The following is a 22,999-nucleotide window of genomic DNA, read 5'->3' as shown; positions in this document are numbered from 1 at the left end:
ATGTTTATATGATTTGAGAGTAAATAAGAGTTAAGAAAGTAGCTTTTACTACTGTTCGATTGATTTGCAAAGGGGTGGTAGAAAGTCGCGTATGGATAACTATGTAGCTGTCATTGGTTCGATCTAAATTTTAAGGAATTCGTTGATGATCAAACTCCTCTAGCTTCATGTTGGAAACAATAGCTTACTTCAATGTTACCTAACCTCCTGTATGTCGGTAAAATATCAATGCGACCTAACGAGTGGAAGTGGTTAAAAATTAGATCATAAATTTGTGACGGGCAAGGATTTCATTGAACTAACAGAGTGAAGCTAATAAAACTTTTGTAAATAATTAAGGTTATTTTACACCAGTACAGATCATGCTGGCAACAAAAAGCAGTACGAACATATTATTTAGTACATTTACAATATGTTCCGTAATGTGTATGTAACGTATGCGGAACATCAATAACCGATACGATCTATTCATATTATATAGCAGTACATGTCACCGAAACGTATCTAGCATAATCGTTTTTCTTTGGCTATTGTGGAATTATTCACGCATTACAATTCATAATGCACCTGTATTGACGAAATTGTTGCCACGCGCAAATGAATATATAACGTGCTGAAAACGGGCAATGCCGTATAGTATGAATAGAAGTAGTCTTTTCCGTGCAATATGAGCTCAATGGGACACTGTTCGAAGAAGAGTATCTTATCTCAAATCTCGTTTCCTCAACTTTTCGTCTGCTTCGTTAGGAGTTTATAATAAAAAATTAAAAAAAGAGTTTGAAATTGCAAGTTGGTATAATGAGGCGCACAGATAAGGAACATATTGTTGAGATCGACCCTAAATAATGTGTGGTCATATGTCGGTAGCATCATCAATTCCAGATATTAGTCAATGCGGGCCAATTTGATTCTTTAACTAATTTATTATTTTAGCCTGAATGTAATATTTTCCACCTCAGTGAGCCTGGTTTATCGGAGATTGTTTTAATCTATTTATCTGGTAGCCTGTTCTCATCATTATTTTCATAATTGAATGTGATGTATGAGTGGAGATTTGATCTTCTCTCTTCCATTTGGACCTCGCAGGGATGTTTTGTATTTGCGGCTGGTTCTTATACATATGTACATGTACATATATTGGTCCTGGCTATATATGTACATATGTAGGTAGTTGCAAGAAATTCCCTAGTTTGTATTTTATTATTTGATATTTTTACTTTATATGGTATTGTTTTTTATGATTATGTATAAAATTATTTAGTATGTATGTGTATATTTTTATTTTTCTCATCTCTCTATATTTGTTCGATCAGTGTGGCGTATTGGGGATGTAATGCCACAATGGTCCAAACTTTAACTTAAAAAAAAATAAAAATATTAATCAATGATGTTGCCGCCATTGAAAACTTACTCTTTGATGTTTTTTCGTCGAACAGATGGAGAACAAGATTCTTTCCGAGAGCTTTATTCAAAAAAAATTTTTTTTCTGTCATAATTTGCGCCCCCTAAAATTTGTCCTCTGTAGGAATTGCCTTAAGCCTTCGGCACGTCACTGCATTTACATGTAAACGACCTGAATAACGAGCGCGTTAAAAACGATCTATCCACTCGATTAAGTACTGTATGTATTTGTGAGATCATGTCTCTAAAAATCGAACGGCTCGTTGAGCAAATTTAACCCGACATATTTCAAGTATTTTTATGCATAGTCTGTATGTGTGTGCTGACGTTTGAATTTGAAACACAATAGGAGCATCGGTCGGTCGGGGATCGTTGAAAAGGAGAATTCGCAAAGACATGCCGCGAATTCAAGTCTCTCATAGCCAATAGAGTCGGTACTTATCGGTCGTGGACCGATACGAATCGGCTCGCTCTCTCATCCGAGAAATTCCTTTTCAACAATCGAATGTCGAATACGTACATAACTGTGTCGACTCGCTTTTGCCTGCTCGCTATACGTGTGTTGTGTGTGTGTGTGTGTTCTTGTATGCCACACCGAATCCGAACGTCTCAATATCGGCACGAAAAGTCATGATTCGGTCCCGACGCATCCCCGTGCCGTTTGCCGCCCCTGACCGCGTCAATAAATTACCTGGAAACGCGGTGAATTAATATCTCGGCACTGGATCGACGAAACCCTTAAATCACCCGCCGGATGCTGCTTTAACGGACCATCTGTCTTCGTGAGGCCGTGAGCGACGATCGCTGGCAAATCCGCGATTCACACCCCATCCTCCTCCCCCTTTTCACTATTTAAGCTTCGTTGTGTTTGAAAAATGATCTCTATACACAACCTCTCGATTTAACGGAATCGACTTTGAAGAGTATCCCGGAATATGAATTTTCCGCTTCATCACAATGAAAATATGGCATTTTTCACAATTTATTTTATTACATACTCAGATCATATGTATGTACATATGTGTCGTGTCAGGAATTATCCCAAGGCAACACGGGTTTACCTCGTCCCACTAACTTGCAATAAATAACTCCTTTTCCCAACTTTTTCGGTGAATTTCGTCGTCGAGTTTTTATATACATAGGTGTCCGAAAATTCACGCAAGAAGTAATTTTGATAGAAAACACATGTTTATAATTAAAAATGGTATTTTTTTTATTGCTTAATGAATTATACAGTATAGGGCTATCTATGTATGGAATAGCATATCGGGTAAATAGCCTCACGGCTTTGCTGGCGGCACATACGCACTCTTTTGTTGAAATTTTCCATGACCGTTTGTCTGAATTTTGTTGATACAGCGCTCAATTTCCTCATTCAAGGCCTGGATGGTGGTGGGCTTGTTGGCATAAACCTTAGACTTCAAAAGACCTCAAAGAAAAAGTCCAACGGCGTGTAATCACAATCACATTCTGGGTGGCCAATTCTGATCAAAAAAATGGGAAATTACACGACCAGGAAATGGCTCATGCAGTTATTTAATTAATTAATAATTAATTTTAATAATTATTTTGATATTTTTTTCTCATTTTTAATAACCCTGAACTGTCAGCTATCACGCTGTCCTTTTTGTTTCGTTGGCAACACTTGCCAACGAAAAATGGCATAAAATTCAAATCTTGCGTGAATTTTGGGACACCCATATATACGAGAATGTTTTTCGGATGTTTGAAAGAATTTAGTGTAGAATATGAGCTCAATGGGTCACTGTTCGAAGAAGAGTATCTTCAAATGCAATAGTAGTTTTTCATATCTTCATCTAAGTTGTGTTATTAAATACCTTTCAATTCTTTCATTTCTACTGTAAATAAAAAAATATCATCATAAGAAACGGCACATACAGATAGTTTATTTTTGTACAAGAGTACTAAAAATTTCTCAAACACAACAGTACACAGAATACAATTCAGACAACTATGTACAATCAACGAATTTTTCGATACATTGCAAATTTGTGAAGAATACATTATGTATGTATATTCAACAAATAAGATTCAACAAATTCTACATGCTAATAACTCGAATTTACGAGAAACTGAGGGGGAGGATACCGATTTATTGGATTCGTCACAACAATTAGGATAAAACAGTTGGAAAATTCTAGCAAGAGATCTTTCTAGGTCGATCTGTATTTTTTAATAACTACAAGATCTCATCAGCACCGTATTTGGCTGGGATCTGAACCCACAACCTCTCTTCTGGTATGCAGCATCTATATCAGTGCAATACGCTGTGATTAATAATGTGTAATGGTCAGATTAGACGATAGTGCTCAATGGCCTATGGACGAGCAGTGCCTAACAGTCAATGAAACCTTACCATTTCGAGTATAAATAAAAGTTTACATTACACAATTTGTAGTAAGTGTGTACATTATCTAGGTACCCAGTTACAGTATGCACTTGAGAATATTTATTAACCAATTCAAAATGTAACTAGAGTTGACGTAGTTAAAGAGTATATCTGAACTTGAAATCATTTAATCCAAATGTCTCTTATCAGCAGACTTTAAACACTTGCTTGTTATGTGTAATTCATACATTATCTAGTTAAATTAAACGTGGAATATAATGTACTGAACTTTGACCGAAACTTTCAGTTAATTCATACATTGAAAGAGGCTGAATACTGAAACTGTAACCATATCTACATAGATACAGTGTATAATATTATACATACATATATAAAAAACTTTTTATTATATAATTTATTATAGTGTGTTTTGGTTTTAATTTTGCATTCCTATACAATTGATAGATGTTATTTGAGATGCTGCTTGGATAGACGAAAAGGAAAAATATAATAATGGTTCTAATATAGATTAGAACCGTATAGAAGAATATGCATATTGAGAGAACACTGACAAGGTATGTCGAATTTTCATTTGGATTTCCCAATCTGATTTACTTGATGACTTGTTCGGAGAGTAGAATTAAATTCTTTTAGTACCTACTTGCCAATAGTCCATTGATGTCGCTGTAGATATGAGTACATAGGATTATACATATGTACATATAGGTACATACATACATACATACATATATTGAAGAATGGGACTCCATTTTGCATTACCTTTCAATACGTGATGTATTCAATTACGATCGCATCACTTCTACCTACAGCCAGGATAATTCAATTCTACTCCACATATAGAGAAGAAACATTTAGATGTACATATGTACATCTAAATTTTGTTTAATGAATTTCAATTTAAGGAAGATTTACATATCTATTTACATATATCTACTTGGAATATCTAATCAACAAAAAAGACAGACCTATACAACAGTTGCCGGTCAAATATGAAAAATGTTTTTGTATCATATTTAATTATGTAAATTTGAAATTGATTGATAAAACTCTATGTATATATTGCTACGTAATTTGTCTAAAATAATATTGATTGTGTAGTTTTATTGCCGTGAGAAGATTGCGCTCGTTTATTCGTATCATTTAGTTCCCTCTCGTTCATTTAGCTCGATTTTCCACGGCTGCCCTTAAATCTCTCAAAATTCACTATACACGTTTATCGATAGCCTTTTATGAATTATCCGATTAGGTTTCATTTGACCTGATCGCCTAAACGGTGCAATCAAAACTTTACGACGTTACGCTTTTGCCTATTGTGCGATTCGTAATTAGTTTCGTATGATTATCGTGTTGGTTTCACCTAGTGAGTATTATTTCATAACAGTTATCTCGGATATCCATATGTACATACATGCATATGAGCCGTTATATTTGAAAGTGGCGGTAGTCTAATTTTCAGTTCGAACTTTGACTTAATTCACACACTTTTATCACTTATTTTTATTCGATATGTCCAGAATCTCGAAATAGCAGAATAAAGGTATTATGTACAGGCCACCAGTATTTTTAAATATTTTTAAACGCAAAACAATATATTTAATGTTTTGATAAATATTTCTCGAAATGAAGAAAAGTGGACTTATGCTAGTTTCAATTATAACGGCTCATATTATTTAATTGTATTACTTTGTTTTCTTTTCTTCTTTGAACTTCGGCCACACCTCATTCACGAAAAAAATTGTTTTCATGCCAATAAAGCAAAACTTTCAACCAAACTTTAACTCGAGCGAGTGTATACCTATGTACACATGTATGTATATTTGACCGGCAACTGATGTATAGGTCTGTCTCGACACTTGGGTCTTGTAAGGTTACTGCTGTTGTTAAATTTTAATCTGCATATTTTCTTTTGACGTCTAACAAAACACGCCAACCCTAACAACGATTGTAACGGATTGTCGTGTCCGACGTAACTCACTAAATTTTTTTTTCACGTACGTACGTACATTGTATCTCTGCTTTCTCCGCTTCGGATTTCGATCACGTCTTTTGACATTCACATCAAAGTTATGCTTTCGATACAACATTGTTACGGCTGAGATAAAATCGATTCGCGAGCAGCATGCAGAAAACCGCTCCAGTTTGGCTCGGAGAGTGCGCTCGCGTCGGAATGCATCAATTTTTTCCCGTTCTTAGGTACCCAGCTCGGATCGAACACGTTCGAGATCACGAAATCAAAAGAATATGTACGTATTGACCAGGCTGTATGGTGATGATGTGCACTCGAAAGTGCATACATATGATAGAAGGGGGGGGGGGTGGGGTAGGCTGCTGTATCATTCTCGCCGATATGGGCACATCGCATATCATTATGATGCAGTTCTGGAACTTCCTTAGCGGGCGATCGGGAGCAGGAACTGCTCCTACCGTTGTTTTGAATTACAAAATGAATTACGGCACACGAGTGCGGTTCGTGATTGCGACCGAACAGTTTTGCACTCAATTTCCGGCTTCTCGATGTTAATTTTGCATATGGAACAATGATGACGGACTCGTCATAGTCGTAAATCGGCACGGGGGTTGTTCTCTCTCTCTCTAGATCGCGTCGTGGCGGAAGCTGGGTTGGATACATTGTTGTCTGGTATGTATGATAGATTGTGATCTGCGCTTTTGTAATGAGGGTATTTACCATTAGCTAGATCGACATTTAATTAGAGGCTTAAGTCACGCATTACAACGCGTCTAGGCTACGTATGTACATACATATATCGTACCGATACGCAAACAGGAAGATCGCAATTTGATTCGGTTGAGTCGATGGTTTTTGCATGTTTGTCATGAATGTATGTATGTACGTATATAATAACGTGTATGCATATTGTATTTTATTAACATTCATTATTGTCTTGTATGGTTAAATATTAATTTGACTAAATCGACAAAATACATGTTCAAATTAAGACACGTTTTGCGGGAATGCAGGTAGGGAAAAACTATTTTGATTTTCTTGAACCTAGGAAAATTATTATTATGCCGGAAACAGATATTCCAGACAATTGTTTGAATCTCAAAAAAAAATATCCAGAAGTTTTCTCAGATCAATTCGCATCTCAATTTAATCATGTACTTTTATTAATAAAGAAAGATCTTTCTGAAACAATAACCATAAGGCAATTTTCAGAATTACTATTACCAAGTATATGTAGTTGTTTGGAGAGTGATTTTTCAGAAGTACCTATATATGTATGTATATACCGCATTCATGTTATTTTTTACATACCTCCTTTACGTTTCACATGGCTTTCGTGTTAGTGGTAATTTTTTTACTCTTCCGGTAACTGTGGCTAGTGTACATAGAAAGAACATTCAACAAATTAAAAATAATTAAAGATTACAAAGAAGTTCGATCGGTCAAACCATACTCAATGAACTATATTTACTTACAATTGATCACAAAGAAGCAGCCAAAATAGACCTCAAACAACTAATTTATGATTTTGCAAACTGTAAGGCTCGAAAGAAGAAATTTTAAAATAGGCGAGTTAAATTAAGAAAATTATAGTACCTACATATTAACAATAATTACATTTATATTAATACTGCGTTGCGAAATCAAAGTTTTGGTATATCGATTTAAAAATTCGAGGGAGGGGGGGAGGTTCTTGATGATTTTTTGCTTGCGGGCCCAAAATTCCTAGTTACGGCATTGTACTAGTCATTAATTTATTTGTATGGAAAATGCATTCTTTATCATGAAAATTTTATAATATATGTATGTATGTATGTATGTACATACATATATAGCCTTCGTTATCCATTAGCTTAGATTTTCGATCAATTTTATTGCAATGCATTAATGCGCCTCAATACTGTTTTCTTCAGTTTTAATGTTATTCATACTCATATTTTACTTCCTACTGCCGTATTACGAATGTGCTAATTTTATTTACGACAAATCTTTCGTGTAATTACCTTTTTGAAGTATGAGTATATACTTCTGTAGATTTCGTATTATATTAACTGTAATTGATGAAATAATATTTAGTACTCTACAGTCGAACTGTGTTATTATGAGGCTACAAAAATCTCAATTTGTGAATTAAATTTACTTCCTATACCAATTTAAATCTATATTTATGAACTGTTAACATGCTGAGATATTCTGTATTCATGGTCTTTGTAATTTGACTTTTAATGGGTTGATTTTATGTTATATGTTTGTGAGCCGTTATATTTGAAAGTGGCTGTAGTCCAATTTTTAGTTCCAAAAACACTATTTCTGTTTGAATTGATTCACAAATTGTTATCACTTATATTATTTTTATGTGTTCAGAAGCTTGAAATACCAGAATAAACGTATTACAGCCCACCATTATTTTTAAATATTGTTAAACGCACCACATTATATTTATTGTTTTTCGAGATATTTTTCGAAATGTAGAAAAGAGGACTCTTTCCATTTTCAATTATAACGGATCATAAGTTTGTATGTTTATCATTTCGGTACGATTTTGATGATGTATGAGCCATGAAGTAGGGCTATATGCCAAAGTATGTATAGGTATATATTTAATTATAATAAGAAATGATTTTAATTTGCGTAATATTTAAAAGGATTTCACGTAACTTGGTGTTTACTCTTCTTACTCTTACGTCGATAAACTGCCTTTTATCGACGCTCACAATTTCGTACCCTCTTCTAGCCGTTTATGGTCGACTTTCAATTGAACTGATATTACCTGTGACATATTGAAGACATTACCAACCTTCCAGTATACAATCGACGCAAAACGACTTCCTGGAATACGCATGACAGTTGTAAATTGAGCTTTTTGCGTATCATCGTGATCGGCACATCCACTTAACCATGCCAATGTTGCACCAACGCGGCGCTTCGAACTCATTTCAAAGTCATGCAATCACTGTCCTTGTTTTCATAGACATCGATTTGGGATTGGATTTTACTCTAAATTGAATTTCTAAATTGAAATACCTGCTGATGCAGAGGTGAGCAACCTTTGTATAAATGTTTCCATATAGAATATATTCCTCTTTAATTTCAAAATAATTCATGGAACAAATTTTGACAATGCAGATGTTGGTTTGTCGTCTTGTTAGTGTCGAATCTCTCTTTGATTAATCTAATTATAAATGACGTAAAACTTGAATCTGTTGATTTTGTAAACAGTTTCTAACGCTTTCTATTCAAAGAAAAAGAGTGAAGCTGTTTTTATAAGAAACTGTAGTTTTTATTATTTTCAACCTATTGAAGATGATAATATAATAATATGTTGATGGAAATAGTAATAGAATATTTGACGGTGAATATCTAATATATATAAATAATTTCAAAAGAGAATTTGTAACTATGTACATATGTATGTAAGGTTTGTTGGGAACATCGAAAACAAATCAAAGTTTCTATGACGACGATTTCGATATTTAGTTGAATATTATTTTTTATTCGATTCAAATAAATTTAATAAAAAAACAAATTAATGTTTACTATTAGATTGTTTTGCCATGTATATGCTGTTTATATTACAAGTAACGAGTGAAGTCGGGTAACACCACTAGTCTTTCATAAAATAAAAAAAGGAAAATTAAAACAAATATAATTTATATATTTGATCTTGTCAGCAAATTATCAACAGGTATATGTATAAACAGTGAAAAACTCAATATCTTTCATTATTATAGTCAGTAGTCACCTTATTGCATACCAGTAGAGAGGTCGTGGGTTCAAGTCCTGGCCAAATACGCTACGTCTCCTGCTAGAATTTTCCAACGGTTTTAGCTTAATTGTTGTTACGGATGCAATAAATCAGTATCTTCTTCCTCAGTTTCTCGCAAATTCAAGTTATGAGAATCTCTAATTTGTTGAATCTTATAAAATACTACCTACATAATATTTCTCACAAATTTGCTGTGTATCAAAAACATTGTTGATTGTCCATAGATGTCCCTATTGTATCGTCCTGTTATGTTTGAAAATTCGTTAGTACTTACAAATGTACAAAAATATTCTAACCATATGTGTCGCCTTTGGGTAATTACTGTCATGGAACATATCAATGGCTTTGTGAACAGATATTGTAAGTCCATATTTGAATTTGTATCGAATTTTAAGTTTGTTGATGCTGGAATAATTCAGACTTTTCCTTTCAAGGAAAAACCTGAATTATTCCAGCATCTAGGAATTATTCCAGCATCATTAAAATTCGATATAAATTCACAAATGGACCTACATTATCTGTGCACCAAACCACCGAATATGATCTATATATGTATGTATGTGGTAAAATAAAAATAAAATTAAAGTTCATGCACTTATTGATGTCTTAAATGTATGATATAAAAATTATTTCATTTTAAATATTGATACTGAAAGAAAAACAAGAGGTCGAGTATGAATAGATGGAGTTTTGTAATTGAGAGAAAATTCGATCTTGAGATTTTCACCGATTTGTACTCGGTATCGATTTTTATTTTTATGTGGTATTGTATGTTTTGGAGATAATTCACACTGATTTTTTTTAATCGAATGCCATTTACATCCTTTTATAGGTTTTTTTTTATTTTTTTTATTGTATTGACTTTTTCATACTAAAATACACTTTTGCGTGAACCATAAAAACTATACATACATATCTACGTCAAATTGAAAAACGGGACACTTTAACGCCCAATCGGCGACAAGGTTGCCTACCCCTGCGTTAATTCGCCCATTTGGGATTTCGTTCACGTATTCGCACGGACACGTCTCGCTATAGGAGATTGCTCGCGTTTTCCTCGGTCGTAAAGCGCGAAAATTTGTATGTTTTTAGCGGGGCCGAACCCGTTTCGCAGTTGCCGGGGCGATAATGATTGTGTATGTAGTATGTATATTATAGTACCTGCTGCCTACGAGGGTGAACTACACCCAACTACGTATGTAATACCTGCGGGTACTTATTTTTGATCCGTTTATTGCAAACATGAAAGCTCCCGTCCACCGGGCAGAGCTTCCGTGTGGTGGCTTCCATTACGACGTTATTTATTGCGGTTTCGTGTGCGTCCACAATGCATTATGGGATTAATTTCACGTGACCTCACGGATTCGAACCCGAATCGTCCAGGTAATGCACACATATACTTATTTACGTATTGTATGTAGTATGTAGAAGGTGCAACCCCTCCGTGTTTGCGTTTTCGCGATGTCACGCCGGTCGCGTGCATGCGAAAAAGCTCAATTGCGGACGTGTGTGTGTGTGTGTGTGTGCTCATGGGAACGGAAAATTCGCCTCGAAAGCATGAAAATCGTGAACTTTGTATCTTGGCATTCTGAGGACACATCCGTCGCTCGGAGCTGACGTTATTTCAGCTAATCGCTCCTTCGTGGAATTGTTTTTGAAATGAGCTTTGGCGTATGTTGTTGCCCGGTTATGTTCCGTCAAAGTGAGTTGTTGTTCAAGTTCTGTATGGGAATTTCAATGAGATTGTGTATTATGCTATGATATTTACGACAGACTTGGTTGTTCTTTGTAAATGTTTCAATTTTTTTATTTATTGATTTTTCATTTGTCTTGACATTATACCTACATATGTATATAAAATTGTGTGTATATTTGTTTGTATTATTTACTCTATGGAAGTACATATATTTTGAATGTGCGAATCTTATTCTTGTGTCATCATCATCATCATCATCATCATCTACAGCAGTGGTTCTCAGGCGAAATTTTACCGTGGCCGCACAGGTGATAATAGTGATCCCATGGAAATGTCTGTTGGTCGCACCAAATTTAATCAAATAAATTAAAGTTACAAAAAAAGTGGATCAATTTATTCATAAAATAAAAGAAATTTTAACATTTTGGTATCTATTTATTTAATAATAATGCAAATGGAAATTGCTCAATACTCCTTTCTTCCAATGCAAGCCGCATTGCTGCTTCTAAGTTTGCGTCTTTCAGCTGGTGTCTAAATTTGTTTTTAATAAAATGCATTACACTGAAAGATCTTTCGCAATATACGGTAGTGGGAAAAATAGACAATATTAATAAAGCAATTGTTGCCAAATCTTTATATTGGTTTGTTTCATTGTCAACGTATATTTCCGCCAAAATTTTTGAACCGAAATATTATTAAAATGGTTATTAAGTACTTGATCATGACTAATTTCTAATTATAAATATTTTACGTTAGCCCGGTTAATTAATCTCAATACTGAAAATGATTTTAATCTATTTTTTAGTACTATGAAATTTTCATTTGTCATCATAATAAAAGGGGAAGATACAAAAGAAACAGTTTTAAAAAAATTCAATTCTTCGAACCTTTTATCAAGTTCCAGATTCAGAGACTTAAGACACTATTATTTTAAGTTTTAATTTTAATTTTGAAGTTGTGTCTCATCTTATCTATCAAATCACAACAGAAGATAAAATTGAAAAATTGTCATTTTCAACTTCTGTCACAAGGCTTTTCGCTATATTTTTTAGTTTGTCGATGATGAGCATGGTTTCTATTATTGTTAAGCTACTTTTTTGTGGTTTTTAAAATATATATATTTTTTTTAAATATTAGTATTATTTACTATTAAGTCGCTGGTGGCCGCACTTGAGAAACACTGATCTACAGTCATTCACCATCCACTGCTGGATGAAGGCCTCTCCAATACGCTTCCAACTTGTCTCTGTTTTGGGCTACCCTCATACGTCTCACCCCACACATTTTTCCTAATTTCGTCTTTTTCCTAAATCTTCCCTGCGGTCTTCCTTTTACCCTTTTGCATTCTCTTATCGTTATATAAATTCGGGTTTTAATAAATATGTTTTTCTTTTAAGTGTATAGTCAACATATGGTTTGTTCTCAGTTTAAAATTGTTAAAATCCTAATGTATGAATTTGTATGATAGGTTTTTCTATATAAAGAAAGCATATTTCAATGTGATTTAAAAAAAAATCACCTATGTAAATTGGTTTGATTTTCAATTTTAAATCCTTTTTATTTTTCATAAATTGTTTTCACAATACACCTTAAGTCTATTCTACTAGCTACTGGTCCGATGATCTTTGTGTATTTTAAACAATTTTTTTGGTCAGTATATGTATTTACATACACATATACTTATGTAGTATTATCTTGTTTTAAAGTTAGTATAAGTATACAGCATAATAAGAAAAATAGCTAAAACACCTATTAAACATTCTTGTCCTCAATTGGTAAATCACGACCAACAGCATAGATTAGTGGTTAGCCTGTAATGCTTTTTGAGTGTTTACTTGTTCGATCCCTGCTCCGTGCTGCTGGGCCGACCTTAGATATGTGACACTATGTCTATCGCTTCCTATGAGAGTTTGCCAATTTATCTGATTTTCATTGAAACGATTCCAAAAAATTGGCAACCTTGATATATTTGTCGTAAATTTCGAGTTTTTCAGAATTTCAAATTTTGCCGATTTATAAAATGCAAATTCATCCATAAATCTCTTTCTCTATAAAAATTACTCTATACATTGTTTATCGATGTTTATAATTGACCAGGAAGGTGCATTGGAGTTTACCTGTTAGGCATTCCTGGTATGTATACATACATACATGTATGTAAAATAAAGATGACCTCCATAGGTGTCATCCCATTGGAGATTTTTAATAATTCATAAATAATGTCATGCATAGAAATAAAATAAAAAATTTGTTTCCATGCCATAATCGATTTTTCAAATAAAGATTTTTCAGATAACGTTATATCAAATGTCCTTGAAAAATTGTTTCATTTTCATTTTAAATGGATGTAAAAAGACGTTGTGTGTATCTTTTAAGCATTTGAGAGTGGAATCTTTAAGTTGAATAATGAAGGATACTCGATTTTGTCGATGTGTTTTTAGGATTTCGATTTATCATGATTTTGAATTTTAGGAAGTATTGAATAGACATTAAAACGAACTGTTGTATGTAATTAAATATTTGTATATTTATTGATATTCATGTATTTCATTAAAAATAAAGAAAATATTGTTCAAAAAATATGCATTTCTCTATCCGTATCCAATTAGGTACGTGCATGTGTATGTAGATATCGAATAGTTTCATATATATTGCTGTGTACTTATACAAATTCTCAATGTCCATTTACTTTATGTGCTTGCTATCATATCAGTAACGTTTACATTTTATATGGGCATTGTAATTGCACGCAATGCTGTCGCAAGCTAATGGTTAAATGTTGAGTTCAACTTAACAATGAGTCCGTTATCGTGACGCGGTCAATTTATTACGCGGTCATAAATTAAGTTCTACGACACGCGCGTTCACCTCATGAAATCAATCAATCCCCGTAAGAGCACTGCATAGTACATACTACAATATTTACATTTGCTCGGTAAAACAATGGCGAATCTATCTGCAGAGCTCCGTTATACCTTCCAGACAAAAATTTTCATAATTAAATTTCGCGTTTCCAGTCCGACCGCAACCGCATAACCATTATTTATTGTATGCACTTGGCTAACGCGGACCTCTATGACCCCATGGAAAATAGTTGTTTAATTTTTACGATGCGTATAAAATGTGCGTCGGTATCTGCCGTACATACATATTTATATGCGAGTATTTAATGATTATTATTAATCGTTAATTTATACGCGATGAGATCGAGTCTCGCTTAAAGCGACCTCGTATTTAATTTACGATCGGAAGTTGATTTTTTGAATCGAAGTATGAATACATATGTATGTAGGTTTCAAGTACGAATATGTTTCTTACGGTATTTTCTTATTATAAGTTGATGTGCAGATGCTGAATTCCTTTTGAGATTTAATTCAATCAATTATTAAATCATTATATTTCTATTACCCACTTTATGTTATTATTTATCAATGCCGTTTCGTATTTAAACGGCACGCTATCCTGAGGTGTGTCGTTAAATTGGTCGTAAATAGTACGAGTGGTGTATGAATAATCGTACTAAGTTCAGTAAATTGCGGAATTAAAGAGGAGTAATGGTAATTTTGATGTAAAATTGATTTGGTTTTATGATGAAAGGTCTATTATTTATTTATTAAGTAAAAAAAAAATTTGTACAACCTATTGATCAACAAAAAATATATACACAAAACTGAATTGTCATATACATAATTGTAGGTATTGTTGTTTGCGTATTACATATACATATAATGGAAAGATTTTGCAAAAAATAAAAAAAAAACGTAATGGTTTCATATTAAAAAAATCTTTATTTCATCAACTTTTCTTTTTACGTGTTTACATTCATTTTCTTGGAAACATGACATTCAATAATATCATTGTCATTTTCAACAGGCACTAGAAGGAATACATAAATACATACATATAATATTAAAAAAATCATTTTTATTTATTTTTATACATAGTACACGTACGTTTTTAATATTTATATAATCAAATACGTACGTATATAGTCTTTTAATGTTCAAAACAAAACAATGACGATTTTCTTGGATATATAATTAATTAGTTTGTTTTAAATAATAATAGTATAATATAAATATTCGTTGATTCTTGGACGACTGAAGCGATTCAAGAAATTCCGCGAACTATTCGCGTTCAATGGCGAACAGTTCAGGAATTTTCTTCGTACATGCTATCTAACTACATATGTGTTGTGAGTTTTCCTAAATACTATTTTCATCAAGCCGAACGAATTATTCTGTGATTTTTACACGTTGCATCTTTTGCTAATTATTAAATAAATAGTTTGTGCGCGTACTTCGAAGCTTTTGTGTGCTTATCGTTATATAATATTAATTATTATTGTAAAACAAGCGATTATCACTTCAAGTCGTCCATATACACTAACGACTGTTGAGGTGGGGACAAGCGAATTAATAATAGTTTTATATTAAAATACTAAACATTCATCCTTAAAATTTTTCCATTCAACAAAAATACCTACATATATTGTATTACAGTCTCCGCTTTTTAATATAATATAATATTCTCATTCGGAATTCATCACCATTCGTTCATAAGCAGTTTTATCGTTATATAATATATTATATATAGTATTTCGGTCGTCCCGGCCTCTTATATATGTATTCGATTTTAATATTAAAATTTGTTTCACCTATGATTATATTAAGATAGATTACTTAGTAACTAGTGTTTGATTATTTTAAACTTGAAATGCATTATTTTTTGTTATTACATATTTATGACTTATTAAATACCTATTTCTTTTTTAAAATCTCGGAATGCTTCAAAAATAAACGTTAATCAGTTTACATAGTACTAGGTACTCAAAAATAAAATAAATGTTATTTATTATATTACGTACTACTATTGCGTTGAATAGAAAAAAATAGCACAATGCGGTAGTATTAAAAACAATACAGATTCGATCTTAAAATCTAAGGAAAAAAAAATATATATAAGTATATATTTTAAACTGGTTCAATAGTCACTTCTTGAATTATAAACTCGATTGAATACAACGTTCGATACCCGGCCATCCAACCGGGAAAATTGTGTTGCCTATTAAACTATACCGTTCTTTTACGAATGTCAACCGGTTTCAGTGATGATGATATGAGTTAGAAGCGATTTCTAGAAATTGAATGGTCTTATGTGCGGAAAATTTGTACATTAAGTCCGAAATGTGAATCAGTGTGTCAGGCTACGAAGGTAATTGAAATATCTATGGGGGGATTCAAAGTGTTGGAATGGTTCAAAAGTGTCGGTGATGGGAGCGTCCGAAACCGCTCGAGGAGTCGTACAACTTGCATACGCTGTCGGCTCTGGACGCTGGTGGTGGTGGCATTCCCATGGATAGTTCGGCATTTTTCTCTGCGGCACGTCTCCTTCTCCTTGCAAGTCCCCAGAGGGCTGTGATTGTCACCTGGGCAAGGAGGAAAGCAGCGATCGCAACTAGGATTCCGACCGCGTTCAAGCAGAATCCTTCCGTGCGGTCGTTCTCGATGAAGATGGTCTCGCCGGAAGAAGTGGTTGAGCGATTTCCCGATCGCTGCTTCTCGAATCCGAACTTGTCCGTTATCTGGATCGTCTGCACCAGCAACATGTCCTCTCGTGGTGAAGACGTCGATCTGTCGACGAAACGAAACACGTTAAATTATGTGTCAACTTGCGGTATGTGTTAAAAAGGCAAATATGAATGTTCCGTTAACTGGTATCATCATTACGCCCTTCATTTGCGGACCTGTTTCAAGACGACATTCACAATCAGAACGGTTACTGTATTTAAACTATTATACTAAAGGGGACCTTTGACTTTGCGGTTAATGCTTATAATGCATGCATTCGATGACAAATATTGGTATCGCAAGTGCAGCGTGATGATAGAAAGTGATCGGTTCGATCATGTCATGATCAACTCGAAAAGCATTATCGTACGAGACAATAGAATGTGATCTGAGTGTTGGGTACTATACAAGTCGCACAGTTCTACTGTTATAATAACAGAGTGTCTGAAAAAGAATAGCGGGGTTTTAAGTTGCATTGTCTATATGACCAACTTGAAATGACGTGGATTCATAAATATGTGCTAGGCTTATGTAGGCTAAGTGGTTTGGTGCAAGTATTGGATAATCTCAGTAATGATATGTTTGGTTTTAAAGCGTTGCTGCATCGCCAACATTATTGTTTGAAATACTTTTTTGATTATATTTAGACTTTCTTATGGTTGTCTTATTCCGTTGTTGATTTATAGAAATAATTTTACCTCTTTTTACGTCCGTATGACAGGACAGATCTGAGATCTCCTGGCTCTCCGCTGCGTCCGCACTGTACCGGTTCACAAGTGGGCATGCAAGGTGTCACCAAAGCTCTGAATTGTACAACTTCCGAAGACGGGAACTTGAAGGCGTCGAAGTGTGACAAAAGAATCTGCAACAAAAAATGTTTTAACGTTTAATTAAAATCAAAAAGAACCATTCGTAGATAATTAGGTGCGTCATTAACTGTGAACGGATTATCATAATTGAACGGTCAATTTTACGCTCATTAGATTACGCACTTGTTTGGCGTCACGGTACACCCGGTTTGACTTTACGTTGCGTAACTCTCGGAAGAGTGCTTTTACCTTTCCGGTGTTTGCCGACTTGAAAAGCGGGCCCATGATGAAGTGGTCTGTGGGGCAACCGTCTGAATCGATGAGGGTGATTTCGCTTGAGTCGACTCCGTCCATGGCAACCAGCTCGCGTACAAAGATTTCGAATGGTGAATTGGGATCCAAGATTTCGAACTTGAGGGCCTGTTGATTAAAAAAAAAAAATGTCATCATATTGAGAATCGACGATGGATCAAAATTTGACGAAAAAAGCTACGATATACTTACAAGGGGGTCTCCAACTTCGGCTGTTGGTACAACGTCGTTTCCATCGCGATCTGTGATTTTCATGGCAACGTTCGGTGAATCTACAATGACTTCCTCTGATAGAGCAGGTTGAATGTCTCCGTGGATTCCGAGGTCGACTTCGTTGGACACAGTCTTGTTGGTGAGATCGTATTGACAGGTCACAGCTAATCCAAGATCTGATGATGTTACTATAGTATCGTGATGCTGGATTACTACGTCGTTCAAATACCTGGAAAACGAACGTGAAGTTATCGCATCGATCGCGTAGAGATATATTTTCTACCTGTATAACACACACGTGCATGTATTATACATAACCGAGATAGCTTTCGCTCTCGTTCGCAGACTCACCTTCCGAGACCGTTCTGTTTGACGTTGCACTCAATGTTATTATAGCCCATGTGTAGTTCGAATTCCAAGCTCGACTTGACGTCGACCACGCAAGAATTCGGACTGCCTTTAGCGTATATTTTGCCGTCGAATAGTTTTGATGTTTGGATTCTGGCGACCATGTCTCCGGACCGACAGTCGATAGATACGTTGTAGCAGGAGGAGAGTTCGTATGTGGCTGCTTCTGGCACGTCCAAGTAAGGGTCCTAAGGTGAAAAAAATCGATTTATATTTCGCTGTTTTCATGTTGATCGTTTTGGTTGGGTTGTGAACATATTGGTGGCATTATTCTTTATGAATTTCTAGTACGTAGCATTCTAGAATTTTCTTCCATTATATGGAGTCCTACTCATACGACTCATTCATTGAAGATTTAGAGAATCCAAAAACGGTTTCTCACATATCTTTATATGAAATTGTATGGTTATTATCCCTGGATTTTCTACCGGGGGGCGTTAGGCTTTAACTCATTGGAGTCACGTCGTGTTATGTTTCTGGGTAAGCATTTTTTTTTAAATATTAACTGAATTAATACACAATCCTCGGGTTCTTAATGCACTTAAGTTTTATACACCTGGTAAGTTTAGGGACCTGAGGAATTTTGATTTATTGTCTCCTCATGTGGCTTGCACAAATATATTAGCAACGACTCCAATCTCTAAAGTAATTATCAGCTCAACCGGGTTGCTGGTGAAATTGACCTATTTAACATAAGCTATGGTGAACTAATTGAGTGGTTGTTGAACAACACTCATTATTGTTTTTATCCAATATGAATGTTGTGAAGCACGAATGTTTTATATGCCTATGTTTGCATTATGCTTATACATGTCTAGTGACGCGTTGGAGTACTCTATAGTGTCACTGTGGCTAATATGTTAAATAACAAATAAAAAAATTACTTGAATGTCGGCTAATGTTGCTCTGGAATGATGAGAAAGTCGGCACACGTTTTCGCCGGTGTCTCCGTGATCGTATGAATGACATCTGTAAATTGAAACGTAATCATGTTTTATAAAATAAATTTCTATTCTTTATTTTTCACATTTAAAATAAATTTCAATCGCTTTATACTTCGGTTTTCATTTTGCTACAATGCTTACATGAACTGCTACATATTCAGTTTATATCGTTAAATATTTTTTAATTAATTTAATATTATGTCGAAAGTGAAAGTATTCATATAAAAATTACCTGAAAGGTGAATTTAGGCACAATTCCCTGCACTCATCTACGGTTTGCACGTCTTGATATACAGAATCGACAGTCTTCAAAATTCTTCCGTTCATCTTTTTGAATTCGCACAGCTTAGTAGGCTCTTCGACGCAATTGTTCTCCAAATAATCGATTTCTATACAATATGAGAAATTAATTAATCATCTACATACATATGATTAAATATTAAACATCGTAACATTTATTGATATATGTGTACCGTCGTATTGTTCGAATGCTTCGCTTCCAGCCAACGTGATGCGATCCATATCGGTCAAGTCGCATTCGCCGGTTCTGTTGTTATAATTGGCCGATCTGTAACAAAATAAAAAGGAAATATTATTTATTATCCGTCGCTTCATCGAGTCTGGTGATCGTTTCTTTTTTTTTTTAATAATATTTCATTCGAACGCGAGAAAAACTTGAATGTTTGTAAATGAAATGCATCAGTTGTTTGATGTAATAAAATGATTCTTGAATGAAAACGTAGTTACCGGTCATCGTTCGTTCGTGGGAAGGTCGTCTTGGAGTACGACCGTGATATTGACCGATTCGGTCGACTCAACAGTGTCGTCATCATCACGATTATCATCATCACCGCCATAGTCGTTTTACGACCGCAGAATTGCATTTTGCTTACGAAGCCGTTCGCATTCGATCATCCTTGAATTTGGCTCTGGTATTATTTATGTAATTTTTTTTATAAGTAAAAAGAACCCACGCCTCTACGTGGTCGATTATTTATTTAACAGTTTCCATCGTCGATTCATATTATCTGAAAGCTCACTCGCCGTGTGTGTGTGTGATGTGATATTTATAAACAAACGGGTATCGCCGAAGGACATCGAAAACCTATCACTTGCTTTTTCTGCGGATTGCAGCATCACGACGGACGCGTTGCGAATTACTAATGACTCTGCGATCGCCCTTAAAATAAATGGTGTACGTTTGTATGAACGTCTACGTAAATCCACATTGCGTGTTTCATCATTAAGTTTTGATAGACGTCGACAAATTGAAGTGTGGCCGAGGGTCGATGCACTCCCTCTATGTATACATCCGATCGACATTCTTCGAGATGACGCGCCAATTAAGGGGTGAATTTTAATTGGATCTTTATACGCCACTTGAGGAATTTTTATGTTGTTCGAGTGCAATGTTTGTAAAAAAATATATAATACTTTATAGGTATCGGAATAAAATGAAATTGTATTGCGTTCGAATTTTTCGCAGTAAATTGTGGATATTTTATTTTAATGAAGAATTAGTGTTGGAGTTGAAACGCTTCTACTCTTTTTTGGTAAAACTTATATGTGAATTTTATTTTGCATACTTTGTGCTGAAATAAGAATAAAATGCGGAGTTATAAAAATTGCTGTATTTTGATATGAGACCACTGCTGTGATTTATTATTTTATAATCTTACTAAACTTAGATAATTTGTACTGGTAAATGTTTTTCTTTTTATTTTTGTAATTTGAGATTTCTTTGTTTGTTAATGATTTATTTTCAAACGTTCTCACATATATTTTGTCATATTTTTAAACGAGTTCAATATGCTTTGCTCTAAATTTGTATATATACAAAAGAACGTACATTTGCGAGGAATTTCGATGGTAATGATTTATTGCATAGTTATGAAGTATGAGGAAAATTTACTCGTGAATATATATTACACACAAGCGTTTTCATCTCGATATACATATGTAAGCATAGGTAAAATAGAAACATTTATTAAATTTTCATTCTGAATCAATTTTATTTGACACTATCTCGAGATAGTTAATCAAAATTGGCAAATCCAAATGTAAGCCTTAATCATTTTATACTACCAATTAGAAAGTAATGATAAAAACAAACGTTCTATGAGGGTTCGAGTTTAAAAATAAAGATTCACGCAATTTTTTTGTGATCTACCTCTTACTACCCACCCTCTGGTCAGGTGATCGCACACAGCCCTCTATTATTCTACGACAAAAGGGCAAAGTTGATGATGCATTATTTCGCTTGCAGTCGTGACCAGATGCGGCCCGCGGCCCTCGCCTTGGATGTCATTTGCCGACGACGACTGGACCGCGACCCCGCCTTTATTCCCCAGGCAATTTTCAAAACACGCCCTCTCCAGCAATTTTCCAATGTCTACCCCTCTCGACCACTTCTACGACTAACATTCCCAATCCTCACAATTTATATACCAGATACATTTCATTACACGGTGAATTCCGTTAGCCAAGTGGTGTAAAACACGACGAGTTGTCTGTCCTACCGGTAGCTGAAATGGTAGCCGCTGTTTTAACAGACAGCACACGATTCACACAGAGTGTCACCGCCTTCTTCTACATGGCGAAGATAAATTTTATAATTAATTCCGTATTTATTCTATGGAATTTGGCTAACAGATCGTTGTGATTATCACTCCCTACATATATTGGAATTCTTTGACTTATATCCATGTATGTATTTACTTTATGCTAAATTCCGTTGCTAATTAACTAATCATTACGAACGCGCTATATTAGGACTCACTGTCGAATTATTTAGCATTGACAAGAGATTTACCTTCCTTCTCGAGAATGTTGATCTTAAATGCCGTATAGTCTTATGCCAAAGTAATTGCATGGTATGTATACATAGAAGAATAGTAAAAGCAGTTTTATTTGATACTTCACATTCCTGAATGTGGATATATTAGCACTTAAGCTTTCTTTGGCTATGTGCATACGGTTTTCTCGTCACAATTTTTATGGAAATTACTAGCTGTCTTTATAAATTGAGTTTGTTTTTCACCACTCTTACACACATATGTAAATAAGAAACATTCAAGCTTTATCTATATATATATATTAGATATTTAAGAATTATAATAGTTTTCTGTTTGCCTTTTATATCGAAACTAATATGAAGTTAAAGAATAAGTATAATAAGAAGAAAATTAAATACAATTTTTCAAATATTTGCTAGAATACGGTCGATCTAGATTTTATATCTAATCATTCGGATCTTTTCAGCAAAAAAACATAGAAAAAACCGAAGATATTCTTCAATTTCAGGTGAAATTTAATCCCACGAACCCTCAACTAAAAATCTTAAAATGCTGACTTAGATCGGCTCTTACCTTAGAACTGAAACCACTGACAAAGTAACAAGTGTCAACCTGTCATGTCTTTTAATGAGTTGAAATTTTTGATTCCACGATGCTATTTGGATTCATTATAGTAAGTACCATCGAATGGTATTGTCGATTCTCAAGCAGTTGAAAATCTGATCTCACTTTCTCAAAGCGTTGTTCG

The 22,999-nt window shown here is 34.3% G+C and overlaps 2 protein-coding genes across 7 annotated transcripts in view; one reads left to right on the top strand and one right to left on the bottom strand.

The window, feature by feature from the left end:
* Atg16 (Autophagy-related 16) overlaps window positions 1-22,999 on the top strand; it is a 257,472-nt gene that overhangs the window by 8,794 nt on the left and 225,679 nt on the right. The gene's annotated exons all lie outside the window — the stretch shown is intronic.
* The window catches only part of neo (ZP and PAN domain-containing protein neyo), a 72,945-nt gene continuing 65,882 nt past the window's right edge, over window positions 15,937-22,999 (bottom strand). Inside the window, exons 7-14 of the mRNA XM_077428861.1 lie at window positions 19,930-20,024; window positions 19,689-19,845; window positions 19,397-19,481; window positions 18,456-18,700; window positions 18,084-18,333; window positions 17,829-17,999; window positions 17,469-17,632; window positions 15,937-16,833 (exon numbers count right to left, since the gene is read on the bottom strand). Of these exons, the coding sequence (XP_077284987.1) occupies window positions 16,458-16,833; window positions 17,469-17,632; window positions 17,829-17,999; window positions 18,084-18,333; window positions 18,456-18,700; window positions 19,397-19,481; window positions 19,689-19,845; window positions 19,930-20,024 (1,543 nt within the window). The 3' untranslated portion in view covers window positions 15,937-16,457. The remainder of the gene's footprint in view (window positions 16,834-17,468; window positions 17,633-17,828; window positions 18,000-18,083; window positions 18,334-18,455; window positions 18,701-19,396; window positions 19,482-19,688; window positions 19,846-19,929; window positions 20,025-22,999) is intronic.

Source organism: Arctopsyche grandis, chromosome 4 (genome assembly GCF_051622035.1).
Source record: "Arctopsyche grandis isolate Sample6627 chromosome 4, ASM5162203v2, whole genome shotgun sequence".
Classification (NCBI taxonomy): Eukaryota; Metazoa; Arthropoda; class Insecta; order Trichoptera; family Hydropsychidae; genus Arctopsyche; species Arctopsyche grandis.
Note: the sequence above shows the minus strand (reverse complement) of the source record. Positions and strands in the feature narration are given on the sequence as shown.